General features: G+C 40.1%; 1 protein-coding gene across 1 annotated transcript; it reads right to left on the bottom strand.

Moving 5' to 3' along the window:
- Positions 1–1,229: 1,229 nt before the first annotated feature.
- Positions 1,230–19,039, bottom strand: LOC119744311. The gene is made up of 11 exons (XM_038220180.1): positions 18,950–19,039; positions 15,923–15,994; positions 12,040–12,057; positions 8,496–8,665; positions 6,819–6,915; positions 5,919–6,048; positions 4,653–4,850; positions 3,886–3,927; positions 2,864–2,911; positions 1,868–1,993; positions 1,230–1,336 (listed from the first exon to the last, which is right to left on the bottom strand). Exons 1-11 carry the CDS (start codon positions 18,986–18,988, stop codon positions 1,239–1,241), a joined length of 1,038 nt encoding a protein of 345 aa, XP_038076108.1. The 5' UTR covers positions 18,989–19,039; the 3' UTR covers positions 1,230–1,238.
- Between the last annotated feature and the right edge of the window lie 741 nt (positions 19,040–19,780).

The following is a 19,780-nucleotide window of genomic DNA, read 5'->3' as shown; positions in this document are numbered from 1 at the left end:
TGAATGGCTACGCTGTACATGACACCAATATTTTTTTTGGGGGGGGGGGTACAAACAGACATGGTTCAAGTTTACTAATGTACGTTTTTGGGTTAAAAAAAGTTACCTCGTCTAAAAATGTTGCTTCTTTTAAAGGCGATATTTGTGTTTGTAACCCTGAAATTGTGTCATCACAACACCCTTATTCACTCAAAAAAACCGGCCTATTGAAATTAAATTACATGAATACAAATATACATATATACATGTATATGAATACTCTGATATTCAGTAGCTTGATTACTAATTGCACATTCCTCAAAACCCTAATTTTCTGAGAAAAACAACTCATGATGAGATGATGGATTAACAAATACCAGGTTCACAAGTACCAAAGGAACAAAAAAGAAATAACCTAAAATCACAAACACTGAGTTATCACACTCAGATTAGAAGATCTCTGACGTGAATCGCATAGAAAAACACCACTCAGCAGTGAAGAAAGGACATCACTTAGTCTGGTTCCCTGTCCCCATTGTCATTCGGACTTCAAATATGGGGACAGGTAGCTAGCAGTGAACCGGACTACATCAGGAGGCATTCCTCCTGATGTATGTAAATTATATATACAATTATGCGTGACGTGTCTGAATCTGATTCTCGCCTCTTGAATTCAAAATCACAACGGTTATGGTTGCGCGCAACCAGCCTATTGCGAAATGGGAATAGGTTGTGCCATAAAATGTGCAATTTCCGAGGTGATGAGCCTCGATTTTTGCTGAATTGGAAAGTGTCTCTGGCAAATAGCAATAAAGAGAACGAAATTACTGTTTAGTATTTAAAACCTGTGCAGTTGAAATGCTTGAAAATTGCCCTCATGGAGACACATGGAGACACCGTGTACTTTTTTTGGTAAGACAAGAGTGAGTTTTTTTGATAATCGTGAGTTCAATCACCGTCCATGCACAAAGCCAAGCAGCGATTCAAAAATAAACAACCATGATGTGCGCGAACGCGAGCAGAGGTGATCCAATCAATGGCTTTAAATGGGAGCTAGCTACCGGTCCACATATTTTCATGGGGGGGGGGGAGAGGAAACAGTCTACAGGCGTGCAACTTGGAAGAAACAAAAAACGAGGAAACTCCAATCTATACAAGACTTTGTACAGTTTTTTTAAATTTTTAATGGCACTAGTGTGAAGTGAAAAAAGAGGAAATCAGCTGATCCGAGGAAAAGTTGCATGCCTGAGTCTAGGATATTAATTTAAATAAATTAGAGACACCAGATCCTCTGAAGACCCTGAGTTCTTACTGCTACTACTTGGGTTTCTCTGCCTTTTTGGGCCTTGTTCTTGTTCTGAAATACAAGTATAACGAAAGCTCATTATACACTCTTTTCCTTTTAATTTCAAACAATTGAAAATAATTGTCAGTTTTTCAGAATTGTTTTTTTTTCACACCAGCTAAAATTTATGACTGCAGCTTTATGGAGCTGCAATTTGTTACACACACAATATCATTCTGTAAAAAATGGCGCCCAATTATGTGGGGGGGGGGGGAGAAACACATCATCCTTCTTTTTGGGGCCCACTGTTGACACTATTTGGCACAGCCCACGAAAATGATTAATGTGAGTGTCACCCCCACACCCTCCCCTTGCTAGTCATGTCATGCTTTGTACTCCAATGTTGGTGGTTCATTTGTTGACCGAGTCTCTAAATGCCGAATGGCAGAAATTATTATTGTCATCCCCCCCCCCCCCCCCCCCCCCCAGTGGTGAGATATGGTCAGCAGCTCTGCGAATTGTTTGACTTTCATTTTCAAAAGGGTTCACTGCTAGATGCATAATTCTGAGGATTTACAAACAAACTGTATTCTAATTTCTTACTTGCTTTCGGAGCACTGTGGTCATCCGGGTTCATCTGGAGCATGTCAGGGCTGCCATCCCTGCTGCATTGGTCAACTGCCTTATTGCCATGTTGGCCTATATCCACAAGTACTGCATTCTCATTATCTGAAACGAACATTGTTTGTGAAAAAAACATGCCACTAGATAGCCATGCAAATGTGACAGGTCACCAACGAAATTACACGTTATTGAAACTACCACACGCTGGATTCCAGAAAAAGATAAAAAAGAAAAAGAGTAATATTTATCTGATAACATCTGAAGCTTTATTGGAATGGACCTATTACACAGTGACGTAACGCTTTGTTTACATGTGCGCTATCCTATGGGAGCCAAGTGGGATCACTTGTGACACAAACCCTTTTATGCCATATTATGTCACTTCTTGCAGAGTCATGGTGTTCAGTATAGGGGGACCAAGAACACTCTCAAGAAGTCTATGGTCACTGACTGACGACTGTCAACACTGGACTGGGACTGGACACCCCCTGGGTCCCCACTCCCTCCCACCTTCCAACCCATTCCACTCCTGATATGATTTTCAAAGGGTCTAGAATCTCATGGCCATCGCAAGGTCTCGGTTTGTCTCAGTAATAGAGAAAGAGTGGATGAATCATCTTCGGACTATTTAACCACATGGACTCAACATTTTGAAGGAATGACTAATCTTTTCAATCTTTCTTCATTGCTGTTGATGCAGCCCTTTAAATTTGTTCTTCCCCCTCCTCCTGGCTCTATACTGTCTCATCACATTGAATCCATCCACATCCAAATTCAGTTCATCTGTTCCCCTTTTTAACCATGCTTGCTCAAGTTTCTTTACGATTTATAACATGTGCAAACTATGCGCAGAATACATACACATACACATACCAAGCTCTCTAAATGCATTCTTATTTACAAGCTATGTGCCCTGTTGCATGTTGTTGGAACAAATTTAAAAAATAAATAAATATTTGTGATTTAATTAGTTACCTTCATTTATGTTATCCATATTAATGCGTACATGTTGAGGCGCTTCACCTGAAAGTGAAATACAAATACATGTACACTGTAGAAGGTAAAATGATATTTTATAAGCATCTGCTGTGAAGTTATCGGGAAATGTTACTATGGCAGTAGTAATAAAAAAAATGGCAACCTCCGATGAAAGTCTTACATCAGCAGGTAATCTTGCTTTGAAACACAGACAAATGGCACGCACACATTCAGTGAGTCGTTCTCTTTGAATCAAATCATTCGTTATTAAGGGAATAAATGTGTGTTCCGAAGGTATTATAACATTCTGTTTAAAACCGGTGTGAGTCTGGATGGGTAATTATCATTCATCCAGACACACACCGGTTTTAAACTGAGTGTTTAATACCGACGGAACACATATTTATTCCCATTCATAAATACCTTTTTGGTAAAAAAAACAATCTTTTCGGTCCAAAAATCAAAACAAGTCAAAAACTAGAGTTGTTAACCATTTTGTTCAACAATTTGCTTCATGTTTTATGAAACACCCCTCTGACTTTAATATGGAATGCCCCTCCTCAATTGTGTGCGCGTCGCGCATTCCACCTCCATGGTCGCGCATACTGCGCGATGTCCTGCAAAATGCAGCTGGGCTGGTGTAGTGTGAATATCGGACTACGAAATATGGCGAGCGATACATTCAAGGCATTTCATGCTGTGTCCCAAGTAACGTCACAAGACCATACAAACAGATGACCTACATAGTACCTGATGCGCTAACCATAGTCAGTCTCCTGTGAAACCTGTTTTATTCAATCTTTCATCGATCGTACATAGGAAAAGTGCCCACTCACTGTAAATTTGAATGCTTTTATCACCTTCGGACTAAATAAAACTTAGCAAATTTGCTTCGCATGGGTACCATTATAGGCATATACCAAACTTCAATCAAATGTATCATTGCATGGCTCATATGGGGGGAACTGGGGAGCAGAACAGTTTGCTAAAAAAAAATGTATTGTAAAGGAAGGTCTTACCGGCATTGTCATCACCACGTTGGTTTTCAGTACCAAAATGTTCTGCAAGAAAATAAAAACACTAAAAATTGATTTAACACAACATACAGGGCCATGAGTCATGCAGCCACCATAGAATTTTACACTTTGGGTGCCATTTTTTAGTAAGACATGGAGCAGGAAACCATGTTGTTAACCAGTGCACGTCGGATGACGTGTGTACATGCAAAGGTTTTGTAGTATAAGGAACAGATGACGGATAACACGCAACGACCGAGGCCGGAAATGTCAGGGTGTGCTACCCGCAGATGACAGCCTGAACCCGTCTGGCATCGAGGTTTGTGAAAAACGATCCCGCGCCTGAGTCCAGTCAATGTCAACATTTTTTGGGTTCTGGCCTCACCTGAACTTGGTTGCCCTGAAAACGACCTTTAAATTCAAAATCAAGGATGGCATGTACCCCCACTATATTCTTATCTCAGAAATGATAGATTTAGCGTGGTGCCTGCTATTACCAAGAAATGCCTTTCAAAAGTAGTTCTTTAGACTACAAGTGCATACTTGCATGTCAAGACATCATTTCACATAGGCCTACCAGGAATTAATGTGGCACTCATCAAACCACCATGGCCACAAGAAAAAAATCACAATTAAAAATCAGATCATTTGTAATCTACGTATAATGGTCAACAAAAAATCAATGAGCAAAGATGCAAAGGCTGAGACTGAATTCAGCCAGTTTATACTAGAAAAAACAAGAAGAAGAATCAGTCTAAAATTATACTCACCTCTAAACCAGGGGAAGTTATTCAACAGGTAAGCATATATGTACTTGGAACACACAAGTGTACTGACAACTCCTGTGACAACTCCAACTATAAAAATGCCAATCACCACGGAACTCCAGAAGAATAGATGCCATTGATCTGTAGGATGCACTGTTGGTCCTGTGGCATTTCCTGTGACGTATGTTCCATTCAACACATCTAAAAATGTAAAGGGAACATGAGATTTATGAATAAAAAAATAATTTCAACAAGTTATGTGCAAGTCTATGGCATACCGACAACCTCAAACCATACAGATCCTCCCACTCAAATGTCACAAGCTCTTTTTAACTATCTAGCATAATAAGTGTACTTTTATCAAGGCACAAAATGTACACTACATGTCTTTCATATAATAAAAAATAATATAATAATAATTTGGGAGGCTAATCATCGTTACTCGCAGCTGAGAAGCTGAATTGCGAAGGACGCGGCTACAATGTGGTCGAGCCGCTGGCATGTCAAGGCGCCTCCATAGCAGCGGCAGCCAGCCACATTGACCCATATGTGACCCATATATATGCGTTTGATTTTTCCGGAGGGAGGAAATGGAGGGATGGAGTAGTATCACTGACAGGTGATTTACTACTGATCTGATTTGATAATGGGGGAATAAGAATAAATGATGTGAAACGGCACATCTAACAGCCGTAGTGCACTCAACTAGGAAATTGAGTGCAGAAACGGCCTTTTTTTTTCTTCAGACTCCTGTACATAGCATTTGTACACGTTTTCATCGTGCATGGCACTTTGGGCACTAAAATCAATCCGATTGCTTTTATACTCGGCACACACTTAGATGTGTGCCCGAACACTGACGTCATCATGACGTCATCACGAGTCATGTGACGTCACATTAAATGTGCATATTTTGAAGGCCTATATCTACAGAACTACAGGTCCGATTGAGTTGAAAGTTGGTATGTATCTAGACCGGGATGTAGATAAAAATTGCAGTGACGTCGACGTCATCACGTGACATGTGACGTCAAATTAAAGGTGCACTTTTCTAAGGCCAATATCTACAGAACTATAGGTCTGATTCAATGGGTCATTTTTATTCTCGGCAAAATGTTACATTGTCTGTTTGATTTAGCATGTTCTTCTGGAGCCACTCTATAAATAAGTAGCTACATAAATGTACTTGTATTTCAAGAACACTTGTTTGCTACAGTTCTTCACAGGTAATGTAGCTATAAAATACAACACATTTAATAAATTTCTTGCCTTCAGTAATAATACGCTCAAAACCCTTATCACAGTGAGGGTCGGGTTTACACTGTTCTTCCGATGCCCTGTAATAGCCGTCTCCACATTTACATACTGTGTCAGTTCCATGTAACCCACACTGTACTTCCTGCAATACACAACAAAAAGAAAAAGACACAATTGTTTGAAAGCAACATCACAATTTATTAAAATAGTTTTGCATGCTATCTGCCTCGTGCAGAAGTAACCCCCCCCCCCCCTTTCCCCAGTTGAAAAGAAAGAGGCTGGTGGGGAGCTATTAAATCAATACGGTTTGAAAAAGACATGGGAGAATTCGCACTAAATAGACTCTATGGGGATTAACTCACCAACTAAACTAAACTAAACTCAGGATCTCTGAATGGAAGAGTCTCGAGGAAATTCTATTAATAGAGACCAGAGACAAGATTTTAGATTTTAAAAAAAGGGACAAAAAGGAGTTTATTTACAAAAACTTTTCAGACTTAAGGAAACTAAGTGAAGAAACTTAATCAAATACCAAAATAGAAACAAAAATTTAAAATGTAAGGACCAAAACTAAAGAGACTAAAGACCAATAACCAACTTAAAACCAAGACTTAAATCTAAAACCAACACAGTGTGTAATATAATGGACTTTCCAAGACACGTTGGTAATAATCAATGACTCGAGCAGATCAGATACACAAACATATACATGTATGGCAAAAAAGGCGCACCCAAGAAAACCAAGGGAAAGAGAGGAAGCTCACTAAAAATACATTTCTCTCTTCACTGCCGCTGTTCTGCTACTGAGGGGTCTGTGGCCTTACAGGGTGGCAGAGCAAATGGTCTTATCAAAGGGACGGGCCCTAATTGCATCTTATTTCATGAGCAACATCTGCAAGTAAATAAACTCACCACTACCCAGGGATGATTACATTTCCGGCAGTCAAAGCCCTTGGTGCAGTTGTTTCTGTCAGGCATCATTTGTTCACCTACATTCACAAGTCTGCAACTGCTCAAAAAGATATAAAAGTAAATACAAGTTAAAACTTCAAATTTAAAAGATACCACCCCACAAATTTAAACACAAACAAAAAAAGCATCATTTTAATATAACAACAAAACTTTTTGAAGGCATGAATCGAGATCATTTTGCTTGGAGGCAAGAGAGGTGCAGATGTAAAAAAAAGAAGTTCACATTGGTTAAAAAAAAGGGGGGCAACTGTGAGTAATTTTTCCTCTTGATTTCGTTTCAACTGTTCCTTTAGGCATTATTGCAACTCAAATCCAATTTAGCGATCATCTATTAAGTAAAGGACTAGGGGTTATTATTTAACTTAATGAAGCTAAATAAAATGACCTCGCTAGGCTAGTTTGATCATGGTAGTTTGAACATAGACTGTGTTTGTCCGTATGAACGCCTGTATTTCAATCCCGTAGCAAAGGAAAGACCATTGACCTGACCTATGGGCTTTGTGCTTGACCGAGAGAGGGCGCATTTTTAGCCCGTGTCCGAATAACCTGGCTATGGTTGGAAAATTACACAGGTGCCAATGGAAACCACTGCAGTCACTCCCAGTAGACCCATGTGCTATTTCCAACCATAGCCAAGTACATACATGACATACCGGGGTATGTACAAAAAAAATGTATTTATGGAGGCCCAGAAGGGTTTGCTACATTTGAGGCACATTCTAGGCGGATTATTCAGGTCCTTGTGGATTGGCAGGTCTGGGTTGGCTTCAATACATGTACGTCCCAGTTCTTTCAGCATCTGTCGTTTCCTGCTTTTGCCTGGAGGATTGATGTGCCAGGGTACAGGGAGCCACTGGGTAGGAGTAGACTAAAGAGTACCTGAGATAGTTCTCATTGCTGAGTTCAAGATAGTATCAATTCATTTGGCATTGCAGCTCTCAGCACAACATGTACACAAGGGCAATGTTTGCAGTGCGTAGAGAATGAGCACTTGATCCCCAACTAGTACCTGCCAATTTGTGGACAATGTTGACCCTGGTCTTCAACTTTTCTGACGTCTTTTTTAAGTGTCCCTTGGATGTGAAACTCCGGTCAAGGGTAAAGTTCCGAGATACTATGGAAATTCCTCATGTTTGACTGGTTCGCCACAAAAGGAGACTTGGAGCTCTGTCCTAGCCAAACGGTTGCTAAGTCTTGGAAGGATTTGGGCGGAGGCGCCAGAAGGTGAAATATTCCTCAATCTTCGTTAGGTCCCATGTTAGGGTTCAGTCGAGGTTTTCAAAATCTGCAGCTTGGGTGGCGAGTTCAAGGTCATTAGCCTACGCAAATTTCATTGAGGCAGTGTCTGGCGTGTCGCTTACATACATGTAGATGTTAAAGAGCATTGGAGCCAAGACAGATCCTTGAGGGAGGCCATATTAAGCATCCTCAAAGAGCTCACTTGGTCACCAAGTGCAACCCTGAATCTTTGACTGCTGAGAATGGAACAGAGGACGTGCATGATAGCTTGGCATTTAGTAGCTATAAGCTGTACAGTTCTCACACTGCAAAATAAAGTGGTGTATTTTGGTGTATACAGGGTTAATAAACAACATTCACAATAAAAAGGGGACTTACTCTGAGGGTTCTAAGTACCCTGATGAGTTTGGATCACACACGCAAGCCCGATGGAGAATCTTGCCGCGAGGACACAGGTCGCATTTGCAGGAATTTCCACTCTCATCAACATGGTCATAAGTGAACTCTCCAGCTTCTGCATGATCTTCACGGAGAATACACATTTGACCCTGAAACAAATAGAAACAAATAACATTTGCAGCATCATCCAATCTCAGATCAAAATAAAAGTACTCATAAGATGGAATTTGCGTTGGGGACTCGGGGTGATGCAAATTATTAATTAATTTGCACCACCCACCCCGATGCAAATTCCATCTTATGAATAATTTCATTGCGGTACCCGCTGCTACATCCGATTTGAACCAGCCAACTGATCCCGCAAGCTCAGTGGTTCAGTGGTAAGACGTCTGCACTAGAAAGCAGGAGTTTGTGGGTTTGAGTCCTACCCGGGTGACTTTTTTTTCCAGCTATCACTAGGGAGGTAACACACTGGCTATACAGTGTTTGTACATCGGTGAAGGGCAAAACCTAATATTGAATTTAAAAGTAAAAGTATCTAACATGTCTAATGTGCAACGTGCATGATGACATGTATATGTACAACAACAATGGCAATCATGCCAAAAATAAAACAACACAATCATGCAATGGTTCATTAGGCTATAGTGACAAATTAAGTGACAAACTGAGGCAATGGGGAATATCAAACGATAAGTTAATCACTTGCTGTTATTGATTTGGCATGACTATGGAATGCAATAATGAGACCCCTAATACAGGGTGAGTAAGAAAAAAGGGAAACCCAAATGGCAGGACCAATTATTTAATAAAGTTCTGCATGATGAAAAATTACTATCAGTGAATAATAACATCTTAGAACAATTACTTAGTATAAATTTCTGGTCTACTAAAAAAAATTCAATGTCAAACCTGTATCATTCAATTTGTGGCTAAATGTAAAACTGTTTACAAAAATGGTTTAGGGTTAACATGGTTAAATTACAAATGTATTAGATCTGTTTATTAAAAACACTGACAAGATTGCTTCAGGATACACGTTTTACATGTACCGGTATGCACATTTTTCAATGTTCATGAGACATACTTAGAACAACATGCAGGCTAGTAAAAATGCCTACGGGCTAGTAAGAGTCTGTTTCAGTAGCCCGGCTGGCTATAGTGAACAAAAACTATTAGGTCAAACCCTGGTAAAGAGTACCATGGAGTGTTCTTATTCATCCATGATTACGGTATACTTGACATCCTCCGCACTGCTCCAGGATGTCACTGCCTCTGCCTCAGCCTATTGACAGAAATAGCCGGAGGATTTTGCAGGATTCAGGCAGTGGTTATCCCTCCATGGACCATATTCAAGAAATAATGGAGGAATTTGCAGGATTGAGGCTATACGCTATTTTTCCATGAGGCCAATTGGAGGATTTTGCAGGATTGAGGCTACATCCTAGCAAAAAGGCTTAGGGAGTTAGGGTTTATAAGACATCACATTTTGAATGGGATTGCTATGCATTACATGTACATCAACAAGACACAGTGATTCATGAAATTTCCGTTTGTATAAGTACCGGTATTAGCACAAAATAAAGCAAAACAAATCTAAATAAATCTGTGCATTTTAGAACAAGTTAGTATTTGATTATTCAAAACTGCATTTGACCAAACATTCAATTATTTGAAACTCTCTGATCAAGATTTACAATAATGCGCCAGCTGCAACGTACTGCATGCCATGCCAGTCAAAAGTTGCACGCAAAGCGCACCAGTTAATATTATGGGTTACTGGAGTGTTTTGCAGTAAGTACATGTATCTTCAACCTCGTCCCCAGTGCTTACTTTATTTCCAACCGCGTTTCCAATAGTAAACCCTGGATAGGAATCTTTCTTCCTGTATCCTGATTGGATACCGCAATTGGCTAGTAATGGATTTTTATCGCGTACTTGGTGCTATTATTCAAAACGTGCAGTACGTGTTTTCGCGATCATTCGTCCACGCCTTCTCGAAAATACTAATTTCCTTTCCAATTTGCTCATGAAATATGATACTGCATGTTGTCTGGATAAGATCGTAACAGTTTGATTTCAAAAATCGTGTTTTCGTAACTCACGACGTGCTCGCGCTGCTACGAATTGACTCTGTTTTTACCCCAGACACCGCATACAAAAACAAACGCTAATGTGTAACGCATATCCAGGCACCAGACTGTTCCTCATTTGCATACGTGTGCAAAAATCTTGCACATGTAAATGATTCAATACCAGGGTGAGAGAGCGGGTAGTGATGGGCGCGTAATGCTCGACACCCTGGGTACGAGGTTGATGTATCTTATAACTGTCAAGGGCAATAACTGGATGCGTACGCCACTTGACACCCTGTGTACAAACCCTATGAGACTAGTCAGAAAATGTTTTCAAACTAAATGCTTGAGTATTTTCCCCGTTAAATTTTACTTTTTAGGACATGTTATCCCTCTCTGATGGTTGATGAGTCATTGCAGGGAAAAACTAGTGGCGTACGTATGGAATTCTTTCGCATTAACCAGCAAAAAGGATGGGAAAATGAACCGCCATGGCAAAAAAAGTTACCATCAACAAAAAACTGGCATTTGACAATAAAGTACTGCAGCCTTAAAATTAAAATAACATCACAGCAATTGTGTATATTTTATATGTGAGCGGGCTATCACCGAGTTACGGGGAATTTTTATTGTTAGGCAAATTAGGACCAAGTTATGGGGACTTTCCATGGGCATCGTGGGGGGGGGGGGCAAGGGGGTGCTTCCCCCCCCCCCCCCCCAAGCAAAAAAAAGGGAGAAACAAAAAAGGGGGGAAAAAAAGAAAAACAAAAAAGGCGTGAAATCATATTGTTGTTAATAAATAATGGGTTGGGGAGGGAAATGTCCCTGCCCACCCTCGAAAAAATGATCAATTGGGAAAATGCTGGAAAATATAGGGATTTTGGGAGAAAAATGTGCTTTGCCCCTCTAGAAAATATCCTGGCGACGCCATGGGACTTTCTGCTGTCCCCACAGCATCTTAGTACCACGGGACAAATCGTGTGTAGTCCACACAGTTATGGAACAAGAACGTGCGTACTGTTTTGTTTTGTTTTTTTATTCGAATCGGCAAAAAGCTATTCGCATTTGGTTGATGATTGAATATTTGAGTTTTCTATATTACTTGGCAAAAAATTGAGGAGGTGCGGAAATAGAGGGCGCTGTTGGAGCTACCGCGGAACATTTTGGAAAAAAAAGATCGACGCGCGCGCTGACCAGAGACCAACTTATTTTTTGTTTTGGCCTTACTTGGCAAGTTTGCACCAGTACATAGAACGTGATGTGAGCAGCTGTCATCAATGCCTACATGTTAGTGTTATGAAAGGTGATATGATGACCATCACAATTAACAATGTGAAAACTAAAAAACGGGGGGGGGGGGGGGGGGGAATTCATACAAGCGGTTAATTAACAAAACAAAAAAGACCTCATGCTAATTCAGAAATTATTAAAGTAGATTTACATTGTACCTTCCAAGAACTCCTGATCTATTCTGGAAAACATTCCTGCAGAATTAAAAGTCTGATTTCTTTATTTTGTCAGTTTTAAATGTTGCAAAAACTGCATATCTTCTGCATTACAATGTAAGTTTCACCCCTTGCAGAACTACACGTACATTTGGGGCAGTAGGGGGCAGTAGGGGCCTACTGATCGATTGGGGGTTATGATGAAGAACACCAATCATGTCGATGACAAGGAGAATGAATGACCTTCAAAATTATTTTGAAGAATAAGAACATGCACAATCACCTGAATCCATACAAAGGAAAACTCTAATTTTTCAGTTGATATTCTCCCACTCTAGAAGTACATGTATTCTTGTTGATACCGGAATTGGGACCCCTTTATGGAGGCCAGGCCTGCCAGTGAATTGACACAAAATCAAAATTAGACAAAATTAGACCCAAAAAAGACATTAGCGTTCGAGTCAGCCCGTGTCGAATGAACACTCGCGCGTACTCCCTTCGTTTGCAGACGGGCATCTTTGTTACATTCTCAGCTGCGTGCACGTAATTACGTAAACCCCTTCCCTATGGAAAAAACACATTGAACAAGAAGGGCGTACATGTAAATGTGGAAAACTGGGATTTTCGTTTTCACGAAGGGACGGACATCTTAACTAATTAATTTTGGCTAATTAACCACTGTGTTATCTATAATTACTGGGTTTAAATTGAAGTTTACCTATCAAAGAATTATGTCAAGGTTTCATTATTGCAAAAAGTTGTTGCAAAGTAGTGGTTTTGCAGTTTTAAAAACGGAGAAACTTCTCTTGCGATTATCTTGATAACAGTTTTTCTTCAAAATCCACACAAATGCCTGTCCCTTCGTGAAAACGGTGACAATTTGTGAGGTTATTTCTAAACTATGTCAGACCTAGCTAGTACTTTTACATTGATATTTAAAACAAACATCAAGATGATATCTCTCAGGGTTGATTTTTCAGGAATATTCAAAGGAAAAGAGGTCTTTTCATTCTAATTTCTGATCTGATGACATCATCAATTTTTTTTCCGCGCACAGGTGTTCTGTGCATAAAGGCTATCATAGATATTATTTTAAAGTGATATTACCGCAAACTTTGTCACAATAAACTAATAATTCTGTGTAAACATTTTTCAACCTGCCGCTAGAGGGCGCTCTAACATTTTATGACATTACCGGTAATTATTTTCTTAAGTAAAACCTAGCCAGAGACTAACATGATCATTGAAACTATAATGCAAGTTTACATATTTTTCCACTTTCAAATTATAAGGCACTTTCGGTTTGGACAGAGAGGAAGGGTCACGTGATTTTGCACGTAATATAAAAAATGAATTAAAACCCTGGATTATTCTATCAATTCCCATAAAAAAGCAAAATCAGATCTCTCACTGTTGATTTTATATTGATTTTCAAAGATGAAATCTAGAAATCTTTAGTTGCTTGTTATCTGATCCTTGATGACGTTATGACGTCATCGTGACATCAAATGCTACCAGAAAGCTTGAGAGGTACCGGGTATGTTAAAAAGTTATTTGAATCAAAAATCTGGAATATAGCCTATATCTGTTGTGGTTGATTTTTTCAGCAGTCTCTTATTTAGTTTTAATTTAAGGTTTAAAGGTCTTTTTATTGTAACTTCTGGTCTGGTGACGTCATCAATCTTTCTCTCCCTCAACTTGTTCTTAGCATGAAGCTGATTAGTATACATCAATTATAAAGACACTACTATGGGGTCTTAGTCTGTGCCAGGTTTCATCAAGATTGAAGGTTGTTTATTGTCAAAAGTGACCCTGAAAATGAAACATGTAAAAAGTCTATGGGATTTAATTAGAGGAACATGGGTGAAGAAGACGAAAACAAAAAATCAGAACAAAAACAAAGGCTTTTTGCCGACGAAAAAGCAGTCCTTCATTTTTAAGGAGCGCGATCGCGCAGGCGCTCCTACTGCGCTCCTCGACTGTCTCGAAGGAGCGCTAAAAATAGCGCTCCTCAGAAATCCAAAAGAGGGCTCGTCAAACACGGGAAGTTTAAAAATAGACTTATGTGATAAAAACGCAAAGGATTTTAAGTCTTAAGCTACACGTATTTTTCGTTGGTATAATGCCCAAACTCACGTTAATATGCCGCTGGACATCGCTAAAAATGAACGAACACCGAGCTCGTACGTACTGTATAAGATGGTGTGTGTACAGCGGTTGTATACTGTGCGTGCACAATCTGCATATCGCGTAGAGCTGCAGGAAAACACGTGGGCCCGTACGTGCAAGTGCAGCAATGACTGGTTCCCGCTGCGCCGCGCACTAAGTCCCAATGAAGGCATGATGAAAATGCGGTAACCAGTCAATGTAATAGTCCTGCGCGGTGCAATGCACTGCCTGCCGTACAGTGTTTTGCGTGCAGGCTGGACGGAATAGACGTCGTAAAAATGCCAAGAAAACAACAATTGAGAAGGACGATCTTTGCAAGCTTATTCACAAAACTTGATCTCTCTTGTCTGTGTATGTATTTCCCGTGTTCATGAATTTATTTTGAGGAAGTTTTACTGGTATGTGAAGTGAAACGATGCAGCGTGTTTCACCGAAATCCTATACCGTGAAACGAGTCTCATTGCCGGCCCACCACACACAGTGCATCACAAACGCTCGTACTAGTGCGAAGTTCAGATGTTGTCAGCCAGTTTCTCGTCGTGACTAGCATTGTGTATATGGCATACTTGACCTGCATTTTCCGTTATTTTTAAGATTATCGACGGCAGATATTTTCGATAAAACTTAAGGCAAGTTTGTGTCATTTTGAGGCCCTTTTTGTGAAGCTTTCGTAGAGCAATTGAAATAGTTCAGGCTGAAAATTTCATATAATTTTAACGAATCTGAAAGCAATTTTTCAGTTGCTTTATGTGCCGTTTATTAACTCTCCATTTTCCAAGTATAATCAAGTGATGAACCAACTGACACCTGTATTAAAAAATGAAAGCCTGAGCAGTAGTCAAACCTTTTATTAATCTCCATTTAGTTAGTTTTTTTAAATAAATTTTACCTTGTCTTACAGTTACAAAAACAAAAAAAGTAACGCAACTTGAGCATATGTTATTATGCAAAAACTAATAATAATGCAGCCCCTTGAATAAATCCTTATATTCAAAATAAAACAAAAACAATGGTAACCCGTCGTTTTACCGCTGTTTATCCGTAGATTTTAAGGAGAGCGATTTGCTCTCCTCGAATATTTGAGGAGAGCGATTTATAGCTCTCCTGGATTTTCTTTAAATGAAGGACTGAAAAAGCCAATAAAAAGTAGCTACGGTCCGTCTTGGGTAGCAAAACTAAATACAAAATGAAGAACCGCCGCACGCCAAATTAAGCGAGTGCTCCCCCCCCCCCTCCCAGCCACTCTGTTGTAAGGAATGCCTCCCCCAAACTAGTGCCCATACGCCTAAATATACATGTACTGCATGTTCATTTGAGGATTGAGTACTGATTGAGTCCACAGATCCTTTGTTAAGACTTTTTTAAGAATGGCCCAGGAATTTAGATACCAAACTAAAGGCACACCAAAACCTAGGTGGGGAAGCAAGGCTGGCCCTAGCCTTTCGCCAAGGCCATCATGGCTTGAACCGGCATTATTAGACGGAGCGGCGAAGCTGCGAAGTGACTGGAGCGGAGACCACACGTACGATCGGCAAAGCCACGAGGCCTTTTTCAACTTGTATTTCTCGATTTTTTCTGCCCTAAATGGGTAGCAAAATTCCAACCAATCAACTTAACATTCAAACAATTGGCTATTGACAAAAAAAGACGAGAGCTTGGTTTGCTTAAAATACACGCATTACCTTTCGACCTCTTAACGATCAAATTGCATACTTACATCAGGTCCTTGGGAAAACTTTGAGCCCCTGTCTGCACCACATAACTGCAGCATCCCACACACAAATAGAACCTTCAATTAAAACAACATTAATAGTCCGATCAATTTAAGTTAAGACCTAGAACAAATTGCAATAGAAACTATTCAAATGTCAAACAACTTCAAGTAAATACACGGACAACATGTGAAAAATCTAATTCTTTAGCATCATTTTGAGCACTTTTAAAGTTAAGGTCCCGGTCTGGGTTTTCTCGGGCTATAAAATGTTTATTATTCGAATTTACTGTTTCTAATACTCAAATTTGTCCACCAACTTCGGTTTAGTGTAACTCCAATGTTTAATTTCATCTTTTGTTGGACAATTTCAAATTCAGTTCAAGAAAATTCAACCATTATGAGCACACATTTTCGTCCCGGAGTATTCGATTTCGTCTCGTCTACGCCAAACCTTGTTATTCAGAAATCAAATTAGTCTAATTGATTTATATAAGAAGAATTTGATCTCTGAATGCTGCCATTCGGCAACAGCTTAGACGAATTTGATCTGTAAGGAAGGATATTCTCGACCCAGTGAGTAAAGGGGGTGACCAAACTTTGAAATTGAATGGTGAATGACTAAATTGCTAAATTTGTTAAAACCGTATGCAATTTTTCACGAACGAAATTGAATTTTGGATTTGGTGAATTTGAATGGAAAATGTTTTAAAACCTATGTACATGTATATTAGTATTACAATGCATACATTTATCCAAATTAACAATTACATGTAACAACATGTGTATACATACTTCTAGAATTAGAAGGCACCTCTTCTAATTAATATACACGTGTAATGATGTACATGTATGACAAATGTACAGCGGCCCTATAGATTGTTACAATACATGATAAGAGTTGTAGCTAGCAGTTTAAACTTTGACTCCGAGTAGAAAGTCTATCTGTTTTCGAAGAAATCATCAACAATTTTAGTAGAGAATCCCACAACAAAATGAACAACATTCATACTGGGTGCAGAAGAAAATGTTTCAACCTGATGCCACTTCCGCGATTGTGTACAAAGTCTAGTATAGAGAGTCAAGATTTTTTTTTATGTATTTCCTAACAAAATTGGAAATATTTCCCAGTCCCAGATTCATGTCTTATCATCATTTTTACAATGAACCTTCATTGAGATGGGGGTCAGACAACTCGACTATTGACATGATTGAGACAACTCGACTCGGGACAACTCGACCGTTGAGACAACGCGTCCGTTGAGACAAGTCGACTCGCAATTTTTCGGGGGCGAGGCATTGGAGGCGCTAGTACATTCTGCGGGCAGGATGGTTTGGTGCCAGGGTTGTGTGCATGCCACAGATTATGTGACTTTTTACCCGCAATGCAAATATTGATGGGCACTCTTTGTGGAAAATACCACGCGTGCTGCTATAATCATGTACAACGTCTCGCACATCGTGGTTGTCTCCATACATTGTACATGTCAAAGTCGAATTGTCCCAACGGTCGAGCTGTCCTGAGTCGAGTTGTCTCAACGGTCGAGTTGTCGCACCGGTCGAGTTGTCTCAACAGTTGAGTTGTCTCAACAGTCAAGTTATTTCAATGCAACGGTGGAGTTGTCCCGAGTCGAGTTGTCTCAATGGTTGAGTTGTCCGACATTATGAGATGATATATGAAGAACCGAAAAAGGTAATCCTTACTTTTAGGACACCTCTATTTCTTACAAGTTCTGTTCAAAACAGACTTTTGCAGATGTCTGTCCAGTACCAAAGTGACTTTTGCAGGCTAAAGCAGTCTTTTTCCTTCTTATAAACTTATGTTAGTTATAATTTTGAAAGCACTTTCAAAGAAAATGTGACTTTCCTACCTTTTTTCGCAGTCAGATGTGCATGTTGTACATGTAGTTCTCACAACTTGGGCCAAGTTCGGGCAAGGACCATTAGTCGACTAGTGGTTGATTTGTGACGTACCTTACGCCTGCGCACCGATAGCGACGTGCGAACGTCTCTAGTCAAACACTGGTCAAAATGTCATCGCAAAACTTCTGGATCCTGGCTCTCTGCTAGCGTTATGAATGCGCGCGGCTATTGGTTACCAGCGAAGCAACCAACCCCAGTAGGCTGGTTCCAAATAGTCAACTAGCGTAGTCGACCACCGTCGACTAGACAGAGTTCGGGCAAACGTTAGTTAACCATTGGTCAACTATAGTCCTTGCGCGAACTTGGCCACAGTGAAAGCCCTACATAATGAAAGCCCGATGCTGATTGGCTGCTCAAAAAAATAAATAAGATGTTTATTTTTTATCAGCCAATCAGCAACGAGCTTTCATTGCATTGAGCTTTCACGTTTGCCATCTTGGTTTTTGAGTCTGAAAGCCCTACATAATGAAAGCCCGATGCTGATTGGCTGCCAAAAAAAATAAATAAGATGTTTATTTTTTATCAGCCAATCAGCAACGAGCTTTCATTGCATCGAGCTTTCACGTTTGCCATCTTGGTTTTTGAGTCCGTTTTCTGGTTGTCATCGTCGTCTTTTACCCCTGAATTTCCCTCATAAATCAATTAAAGCCCTGCCCTCTTTCCACAAAATTAAACCTTCTGATAATGTCATTGGTAATTGTTCAGATGTGCCAAGTATCAGAATGTCAATTTTGAGTGTCATTATTTAGTCAACTGTTTCGGTGAGTCTTTCCCTTCCTATATAGGAACGGGGTCCTAAAAGTAAGGATTACCAAGAAAAAAGTGGCGTTAGGTTGCAACATTTTTTCCCTGGGTGCTTGTATTTCCGAAGACTCTAATTGCAAAAAAATGTTGCAACCTGAGGCCACTTTTTTCTTCATAATAATCATATATCAATTATCATCTCAATGAAGATCATCATTGCAAAAATGATGATAGAAGAGCAAGACAAATTGATGAATCTGGGACTGAGAAATATTTCCAATTTTTTTGAAATATCGCGGAAGCAACATTTTTTTCCCCTCTAATTTACCATGCGCACTTTTCACAAAAAGTAATAGGCATACTTACGAAAATTGGCAGATACCGCAGATAATGCATGTTGAGCATGTTGAATCCCTGAGTTGGCTTTCTACAATTTACAAAAGCTAAGAGTTTTAAGACAAGTTTGCACTGCAGTCCACCGTCGAGTCGTCACGTGCGTCTGCAAGGAAAAACCTCGGAGATTGTGATTAATATAAAGTAGGCACATGAGATACTAACTAGTAGTAGTACTACAAATTCTCGGGGGGGGGGGGGTGTTTTTGATATTACTACACAGAGTGAGTACACTTTCTCAGAAACCAAACAGACATGAAAGAAGCCGCAACATGGATATATATGGCACGACGCATACATTTTCCAATCACGCATACGCTTGTCGATGTCCGTGCCGGTGGGTACCAAAGGGCGCCGCAAGCGGCGCTATAGGATCTTTGATGGACAGTCCGCTAAAAAAATTAAAACAGGGAGTGCTTGCTCATCGTCGGGCGTCCCTAGCGTTGGATAGGTAAAATTCTTTGGTAAATAGTGAAGATTGTTTATAGCCTGAGCCCGGTTCATACTTCTTGCGAATGGACCGATCCAGTAAGCCCCGCCCACTGCGCACGTGGGCAAATTACCACGTGCTCCTCTCCAATGCCACGCTGCATTTTCCTGCCGCGCGCATCATACGCGCGTGCACGCATGTCGGACTTCTGTGCACGCACGTCGGACATAAATCATGGCTGTGATTGGTCAGTACATCATGGGGCGGTGTTTACTGGACCGGTCCATTGCGAAAGCGAAGCGAAATTTGTGACGTCAACCATGGAGGAAGGAATGCGGCGTGAATTTCGCTTCGCACATGCTTTCGCGCCATGT

This window comes from Patiria miniata, unplaced genomic scaffold (assembly GCF_015706575.1).
Source record: "Patiria miniata isolate m_02_andy unplaced genomic scaffold, ASM1570657v1 HiC_scaffold_7, whole genome shotgun sequence".
Lineage (NCBI taxonomy): Eukaryota > Metazoa > Echinodermata > Asteroidea > Valvatida > Asterinidae > Patiria > Patiria miniata.
Note: the sequence above shows the minus strand (reverse complement) of the source record. Positions and strands in the feature narration are given on the sequence as shown.